We start from the raw sequence: 9,208 nt of genomic DNA on the forward strand, positions 1-9,208 counted from the left end.
AAGACTCGATTAATAATTCACGTTAACTTAATTAAACTCTTAATAATAGATGAGGAAATCCAACCATATATCCAAATAAATTTTGATTAATGCACAAAGGGTAGATAGGCTTTTCAATTAATTTTTGGGTTATGCTGTTGGATTTGGTCTTAAGAAAAGAAGTATAACAACCACCCAAATAGGAGATGTAGAAACTGGGCTAAAATGGACCTGGAGCGTAGTGGGAATTAAAGTTGAAAGAAGGCCAGGCCTGTTGGCTGTTGGGGAGTTAAAACAGCCCCTACAGCACTTCGCTCGTAGGTTCAAGGCCTGCAGACGCTTCTGTTTGGTATCAACTCATCACCACACCGCTTGGGGGGAAAAAAAAGAGAAAGAAAAACACACCATTCACTCACTGGGTTTTTTTTTTTTTCATTTTTTATTATGCTAAAGAAGGAAGAAGACCTCAGCAGCCAAGCCGAGCAAATCCAAGCCGAGCCGAAACCAACGACGCTAAAAAAGGAAGGAGAGTTCTTATTTGGTAGCTAAGTTGGCAGAGCCGAAAAAATCCCAATCAGAAATCAACAATCCCAGCCCAGGCAGAGCAGGTAAGGTGTAACCGTCGAATTGTGTAAGTTCCCTGCCATTAACGATACTTTCTATGTTAATGCCACTCGGATGCTGTTGCTGCTCTCCCTATTTATTGCTATTGCAATTCTTTGGCATTCGCATTCTCTGTCAAAGCCCTAACTGCATTTCTCTCTTCTCCCCTCTCCCCCCTTCCTTCGCCGCTCCAGGCTAGTTTCTTCTTCCACCATCACTTTTTACTCTCTTTTTTTTCAACTATCTTTAAATTATTAGGTTTTAGGGCAGTCTAATTTTGCTCTCTTTCATTTCTTTTAACGCTTAGTTTTTTGTTTTTCATATTTTTCTTGTTATATATATGGTTTTGAAAAACAAGTAGGACTTAGGGTTTTGTTTTTCGTTTTTGTTTTTCATCTTTTTTTCCCCTTAAAAAATCACTAATTCAACTGTTGATGTTGACAGCAGAATCTGTATAAGCAAGATGGAAGATACCGAAATGTTGGAACAGCAGCTGCCTGAGGCTTCCCAAGTTAACCTTGTTGATACTGCTGTCCAAGAGCAACAGTCCTCACCCCCCACTAAGGATCAAAATGCCAATGAAACAATTGCTGATACAACTTCAACCTTGCCCACTGATGTTAACATGACTGATAATCCTCCTATGCCCGATAAACCTGATAACATATCTTCCAATGATGCTAATACCGATCCTTCTGATGCTCCTCCTGCTGAACCACTGGAGCAGAAAGTCAATGGAGATGCTACTCCCCTTCGCTCTCTTGCCCCTGAATCTGGACCTGAGAAGGTGGAGAAATCAAAGAGTTGGTTGCTTGATCCTGAGGTACATAAAAGAAATGTCCTATAAGTTCTGACATTAACAAATGAAGTGTCAATAATTCTGTTTATCCTATTTTTAACTCACTTTGACTTGTTTGGCTTATAGATGGGGGAGGCTGATGAAGCTGGAACACCAGAGGAGCGAGCAGCATTCATGAAGGAGCTGGAAAGTTTCTATAAGGATAGGTCATTGGAATTCAAGCCCCCTAAATTTTATGGAGAACCGCTAAACTGCCTTAAGTGAGTTTGCACTGATCATTGTTCTGGATTTTGTGGGTTATAAGTCTGCTTTTTCTCAGAGTCTAATTTGTGCTTTTCTCTTGGTGCATGTTCACATCTAATGTAGGTTGTGGAGAGCAGTTATTAAATTGGGTGGCTACGAAGTGGTATGCTTGCATATCTGGAATCTTTAATTGATGTTTTTAACCTTTTCTCTGAACCCTTAAATCATCCTATATTCTTGTTTAACTCACATAGCAATCATTGACAAATCAGAGGGGACGTTCGGTCTGGTTTTATTAATGTGTATAATGATGCATTTATTTTGCCGTTTTGGAATTTCAATATTCTTATCTAATACATTATCCAAGCTAACAGCTTTAGGTGTCAACAAGTAAAAGGTTACAAACAACCGGATATTATCTACGTGTAAAGTGGTTTGGATCTGTTTCTTGTTTAGGAAGGTAAATAAGATTAAATTCTGGCTAGGCGTTAATTTGGTTATTTTCGTTATTAAAGATGCACTAATAGAAAACTGTATCTTCTAACTTCGGTAGTTAATTCGTTGGGTTTCTCTCTCTCTCTTTACCACGAATGAAGAAGAATTCATGTGAAGTATCCAAAGTTGGAAATGCCAATCAATATGGCAATGACACGCTTGTTACACTATTTCTAGAGTTGCCATTATGCCATCACATAACTGCTTCTGTTTTGGGCACAAAGTTGATAAGCTCACATTTTTTCCCTATATGTACAAATAAATTCTGTACGATCTGACTTCAAAGTCTCTCAAACAAGATTCCATATAACACTTGCAAGAAAAATGCCCTTTTTCCTGTATGCTTAGGGTTTTTTTGTTGATTCCTTAAGAGTTTGTTTTGGCCATTCTTGGTTGTATTGAGATGCCATTGCGTTGAGATGTCTTATATCTTTTCTCTGGGAAAATGGATATTACCTGAAAAACCTTTGGCATCTTTTAATAGTTGTTATTGAATTAAGGAGGAAATAAAAATTGAAATATAGGTATAGTTAAATTAGGTGATACCCTCAAAAAATATAAATCTTACTTTTCAACATATGAGATTTTCTTTGTCTATGAAATATGTCAGAAATCAAGGTTTGAAAGGTAATGACATGAATCCATGAATAGGACTAGGGAAGATGAAGCAACACTCTTTCTGTTTTAATTATTTGGTGAGGCGAAGTCTGCTATTTAGTTATCTTTTTCTTATTATGGTTGATGGTAAGGGGAGAAAAAAGGAAATAGTTATTGGGAAAAAATATTACATTTATGTTTTCTTATTGCCGTATCCCCATTTTTATAAAAATGACCATAGTTGCTGTATCCTATCTGTCACACTCATGTTGTGATATATAAGCTTTAACTTTAAAATGTCTTATCATATGAGTATTCTCGGTTCACTTCTTCTAAACCTTGATTTTGTGGATCACAACTTTTTATTTAGTGGTATATTTTGTGGGGTTCACTGTTTTATTTTTATTTTGATACACTTGATTATTGGGGGATGGGGGTACAGATTCTATGTTAATCCAAGTTCTGAGCCATACAACACAAGTATCTTGCCACTAGCCCAGAGTTTTATTTACCATATCCTCATTTCTAAAAAGTTATCATAGTTGCTGTATCTTATTTGTCATATCCATGTTTTTATATATAGGCTTTAAATGTAGTATCATATTAGTGTTCTCAGTTCTCTTCTTCTACACCTTTGTTTTGTGGGGGCATAATCACAACCTTTTCTTTAGCGGTATAATATTGGGGTTTTACTTAGTTATTTTATTTTTATTTTTATTTTGATACACTTGATAATTGGGGATGGGGTAGGGATGCTCAAGATTGAACCCAAGCTTTGACTCCATACGATACCAGTACCTTGCCATTGGCCAAGAGGTTTAGTTTGCCTCCTAATTTACCAAGTTTGGTGCTTTAAAAAGTATTAGAGTTGGATATCTCCTTTAATTATGATTCTTTATAAAGCGGTTCTGTCGTTCGTGGGCAAGCATTAAGTGATATACTTAAATTGACTTCTAGAGAGGTATTAATAATTAATGCCTAAATAGGCCCATGAATATAATGCAAGAGGCGCGCGTTTGAAGGTGGATAAGTTTGAGTGTGCTTGCAGGGTATCATAGCTGTAGATTATTCCATTTAGAGTTGGATTACAGAGTGCATGATCTGCAAACATTCTTAGAAACTTCAGTGTCTATTTATCAACTAACAAGTTGTATCCGGTCTTGAACTTTAACCTTGTATCTTTAAATGGGTTGATACATAAGCATATTTTAAGTCTACAGAAGGTTGATTAGAGAAAATATGGTATATGATAATAGGTTTGCGATTGACCAGCCTCTTTCCCATGTTCTTCTTTGTTTCTTGTAGCACCTAAGCTTTTTCTTTTCTTGATTTTCCATATCAACTTTTTTGTATTTTCTTATAACTTTCAAAAGGTCATTGAACAATATGACTAAAAAGCTTTAATCCTATGATGTAAAAAGCGTTTCAATTTTTTTCTTTATATACATGCCGAGTCAAACATAGAGACAATTTGAGTTTTAGGGAGTGATTGTGTATGATATCGTATCCACAATTTGTTTATAAACTGAACAGCTCTTTACTCTCCCAGTCCTGTTTTCCATAAATAAGAGTTTTATATCCTTTAGGATTACCTTTTGGCAAAAAAATTCTTCATGTCCTGATTTCTTTTTTAACAATTTAACCTGGTTATTATATGTTTTGCTCTAAACTTTGAGTTGTGATCCGCGAGGCTTAATTTTGAATATTTAAAGGTTGGCAGAAGATGAAGTTGGATTTTCATGTTGTTGGATTCAGAATGCTTGTGTTGGGAGTTCTCTTATGTGTCCAAATTGGAAATCACCTTTTACACCATCAATATATATATTTACTTTTAAATGATGCATGCTTATAGGTTACTGCATCAAAGTTATGGCGGCAAGTGGGAGAGTCTTTCCACCCCCCAAAGTAAGTAGAAATATAGATGGTTCTTTTTTCTTTCCATGTGCTTTTTGGTGTAAAGTTATGTCTCTATCTCTATGGATTTGGGTTGCATTTGACCTCAACACAGTACTTTATATGGACATGGTTTTTATGAAATCGTATATTATTCTCTTGATTGACTTTGGTTTCTCATTCCTTCTCCCAGGACCTGCACAACTGTCTCTTGGACATTCCGCATATTTTACGAGAAGGTATGTTCTTTAGCTAGTACAATTAGCTAGCTACCTCATTATATGGAGTGTGGGCATAGTTCATGTAACTTTACCCTTGCAATGTGGGGAGGCTGTTTCCATGCCTTAGAATTGTGACCTCTAAGTCATATAGACCAGCCTTATTTTTCTTCCAAGACAATTATTTGATACATTTAATTAGATTTAAACTTTAAAAAGCAAAAAAAAAAAAAAATGAAAAAAAAGAAAGAAAACAAATAGCAATGCCTATGCCTATGCCTGTTCTTTTTGCACCCTGTTTTGGCTTGCATGAAACATAAATGATGCATGGCACATATCACATTTTTCTAGTTCTGGGAATGATTTTGGGGGTTGTTTTGAGCACAACATTAAACCACTCAATGAAACTAGCATAGATTTTAGTTGATATAATTAGAATCATAGTGCAAGTTTTCAAAGGCATGCTTATCCAAACCAAACTAAATAATATACATTTGGGGAAAATGATAGCAGTGCCAATATATCTCATGATCTGTTTAACCGCTTGATGGGGTAACAAGTCTTTTTCCTGTCAGCTCATAAATAAGTAAATAAATACGAAGGAAAGTTTATTGATTTACTCATTTTTTGGGTAACAATACTTGTATGATTTCAGGCTGTGGTTCCTATTTCCTGATTATTTTATGGTTGAGCAGGCACTGTTAGAATATGAAAAGTATAAGAGAGAGAATGGTGAGATTCAACTTCCTGCTTCTTCACTCCCTCATGCAAGTGGTGAAAAGGAGGTAGGTTTTGTTTCTTCATATTATACAACAGTGTGATTCTTGACTTTCCATCTTCCATTCCATATGCTGATGTGAACTAGATGAATTTTGTACAACTAATGGCCTTTGGATGCTTATACTAATCATTTGTTTCCTCTCACTATTTGTGCTAAAGCATTCCTTTTCTAATGATCTCCGAGTGTCCGTGCAGTCAAGTGGTTTCCTAGCCTTGGGGTCAGGTAGGGCACGCAGGGATGCTGCCGCTCGTGCCATGCAGGGTTGGCATGCTCAACGTTCTGTTGGATATGGTGAGATTACCGAGCCCATTGTGAAGGTCTGTTGAATATTTAAACCTTTTTATCATCTCTAATTTTCTATATTATTGTATTTCTGTTTTTGGAGCATATCTTTTATGCAAGACTCTGAAAACAACAATTCCTCTGTACAGGAGAAAATCATGGGTTCTGCTTCAAAACGTGAAAGACATCTCAAAAGTATTGGTATGCTGCCACATGTAGATACCTCTCTTGCAAATTTCTGCCATTATTACCATGAATTTTCAAATTGTTTTTGGTTTCTTTTCCAGGTTTGCAGAAGCAGAAGATGCCAATAAGCGCAGAGCTTGATAAATCTGCACATGATAAGCAGTTAATATATGCTAATCTCTTAGCTATGCATTACTTTTGCATAGGGTTCTATTTCATCCATCTTCATTTACATTCTACGTAATCTGAAGTTTAAATTAAGATGCAGACGAGCTTTTTCTCAATTAATTTATGCATGATTCTTCCATCAAAAAAGGAAATATATGAATGATTTACTGCATGCATAATTGAATCAATTCAAAGAACCATATTCTTATTGCACCTGTTGCTGCTAGGAACACCTTACTTGAAATAAATGAGCCAGTGCAAAGCGTTTGTCAACAGTGGCATGCTGCAAATGTAAATGTTCAATGTAACTTTAAGCACTAGTCCTTTTTTCCCTAATCTGTAGAAGGTTTAAGAACCCTGTCATAGTGGACTTATTTAATGCTTTAATGTTTAATATATCCTGTCAGGCCATAGTCAGCATTAGCCCTATCCCATCATCCCGCTAGAAAAGGGAAAGTTGAGGGATGTTGGGCTCAGGAAGAAGTGAAGAAATCTTAAACTTGCTCAGATAATCTGATTGTTGTTTTATCTATTTTCTGATTGATGCAAATATTGTTGATGTATTGTTTTATTCTATTTCCTGATTGATGCAAATTTTCTTGATGTAGACTGATTACTGAAATTGTTGATGTTGGAACCCCTGCTGATTGGGTGAAGATCAATGTCCGTGAAACTGTAAGTATCCCTTGTTTCCTACCTGATGCACAGGCAGATAAAAATCTATTCAAAACTGGTGCCAATTAAAATCAGTTGCAGAGTAGCTTGTTTTGGGGTTTTGAGTTCTGAGTAGTTTCACTGGCCTTAAAATGCACAGCAGGATTGCTTTGAGGTATATGCTCTGGTCCCTGGGCTTCTGCGTGAGGAGGTATGCAGTTGTCCCAAAATCCTTTTCAAATGACTTTATGCAAATTAGTAAACAATTGGTATGATCCTTGACAGTAGGGCATTGCAACCTGTACTCTTTTGTATTTGCAGTTAATCACATCGATAAGCACGCAAAAAATTCATGTGTTGTATTTTCTAGTAATTTACTGATACCAGTATCAATAAAGGGTCAGTCTACTAAGATGTCTTATTAGTTCCTAGTTTTGTAGATTGTTTGAGCGGTTTCTCAAGATATCTTGGATTTTCTATTTTCTTCCTAAGCTATGGGGCGCAGTAAGAATTTAATAGTTAGTTACTTGGGGGGGGGGGACATTGGCTCCTTCTCAACAAAATTTCAGCTGCTTTTCTGCTTTCAAATACGTGAAAGTCTTAAGTTCTTTTTAAATTTGTTACTATGATTTTCACACGTTTGTGATTGGAAAACATGTTTGGTGTTTCATAATCCCTCCCTTCTTTAGTCTCTATGAGTTCCCCTGGATGTAAGACTGGACTTGCTTTTTGGTGGATCTAGGTACGAGTTCAATCAGATCCTGCTGGACGTGTGGTTATCACTGGCCAACCAGAGCAAGTTGACAATCCTTGGGGTATCACGCCCTTTAAGAAGGTATTTCTTTTAATTTCTAAGACGAGGAAATAAAAAAGCTTATAATAGCATCTCTAGACTATGCTTGAGAACATAGGTGAGAATATAGGAGGAATTAACCCTATATTTGATGGGCATCGATATTCTTAATTTTGTTCAGTTTCTTCCAAGTTTATTGTTGTATTCGAGATGAAAATGTTTTAGGAAGAAGCCTGCTGCTTTAATAGGGCGGTTTTTTGTTGTGGAAACAAGAGGGAAAAGAAGCAGAAAATAAAATTGGAGCAAAAGAAAGATACTTCGTGAGCTGATCCTGACCCTAATTTGGTGTGGTTTGTACAGGTAGTGAACTTACCATCGAGAATTGATCCGCTTCTGACAACTGCTGTTGTGAGCTTGCATGGTCGACTCTTTGTTCGTGTCCCTTTTGAGCAGGGATCAGCAGCTTGAACCTCATCGTGTTGTTTAGTTTAGATTGGTTGGCCACAGTCATTGTAGGATTAATGTAATTAGGAGTAAACTATGGTATTGTTGGATTAGTTGTAATTTTCCTTGTGCTTGATTTTATTCATCAACGCTGAACTAGTTGAAAAGCCCTTTGTGAAGGGAAGTTAAAAATCTCCTCAAAATCAAATGATAAAAGGAGAGCGGAGATTTGGTAAATTAATGCAAGTTAAAGACTTGTGCAAACAATGGTTTAGTTTGGTCAATTTCTGATTTTGGTCCCTTTACTGATTCAAATTTGGGATTTAGTCCTTATATTTTAGTTTGGAATCATTTGGGGTTTCTACTTTAAAAGTGTCATTAAGGCTGAAATACTGACGTTGACTTTTTTCTACCTTTTAAGCCGTCTCAACATTCTAGTTGAAAGAATTAATTAATGATATTATGATTAAATTTGAAGCACAAAAGTTACCTTTTAATATTAATCAACTAGATTAGAATCAACCGTACTGAGGCTTTCCTGATTTTGTTATCAGACACTAACAGCAACTGGATATTTATCGCTTGAAAATCAACCAATCAAACATAAGCTCTGTTGTTTTGTGGAAGTATGTTAACTTTATAATATTTACTTCATTTATTCGTTTTGTTTGATTATTAGTTATATAGATTGAGTACCAACACTTCCTTTAACTGGAGTCAAATCAAAATTGATTAATCGTTGTTAATTTGGAGTAAAAGGCCTTAACGTTCGGGTTGGACCTACAACATTCACCATATTTTCTGTTAATAATATTATTTTTTTCCCAACTCAACAGTATATATCAGTCACTGTCAGTGTGATGATAGAAATGGGGGAGTTTGGGTGGGTGGCTAGCATTTGTAAATGTATCATCATCATCATCATCATCATCATCATCATCATCATGTATGTAGTAAGTGTAACCCGAATATAGCTGCAGCACTGCGGTGTGAATGACACTTGACTTGGCCGCTTCAGGACCGCCTATTGACTGCTCCTGATGAATGATGTATGTAGCATACAAAATTGAAAG

At 36.1% G+C, this 9,208-nt stretch overlaps 1 protein-coding gene across 9 annotated transcripts; it reads left to right on the forward strand.

Moving 5' to 3' along the window:
• The first annotated feature begins 264 nt into the window (after window positions 1-264).
• Window positions 265-8,399, forward strand: LOC107917912 (AT-rich interactive domain-containing protein 5). Of its 9 annotated transcripts, none has more exons than XM_041114415.1 (14): window positions 265-587; window positions 1,030-1,405; window positions 1,508-1,641; window positions 1,748-1,787; window positions 4,569-4,621; window positions 4,803-4,848; window positions 5,523-5,612; window positions 5,803-5,925; window positions 6,040-6,091; window positions 6,178-6,238; window positions 6,853-6,919; window positions 7,059-7,109; window positions 7,641-7,733; window positions 8,052-8,399. In XM_041114415.1, the coding sequence occupies exons 2-14, from the start codon at window positions 1,046-1,048 to the stop codon at window positions 8,157-8,159; spliced, it is 1,278 nt and encodes a 425-aa protein (XP_040970349.1). In that variant the 5' UTR covers window positions 265-587; window positions 1,030-1,045; the 3' UTR covers window positions 8,160-8,399. The 9 variants fall into 9 exon arrangements, with proteins under 9 accessions (XP_040970349.1, XP_040970533.1, XP_040970495.1 ...); XM_041114599.1 differs by having other exon boundaries at window positions 7,062-7,109; XM_041114561.1 differs by having other exon boundaries at window positions 304-776.
• The last annotated feature ends 809 nt before the right edge of the window (window positions 8,400-9,208 follow it).

Source organism: Gossypium hirsutum, chromosome A01, assembly GCF_007990345.1.
Source record: "Gossypium hirsutum isolate 1008001.06 chromosome A01, Gossypium_hirsutum_v2.1, whole genome shotgun sequence".
Lineage (NCBI taxonomy): Eukaryota > Viridiplantae > Streptophyta > Magnoliopsida > Malvales > Malvaceae > Gossypium > Gossypium hirsutum.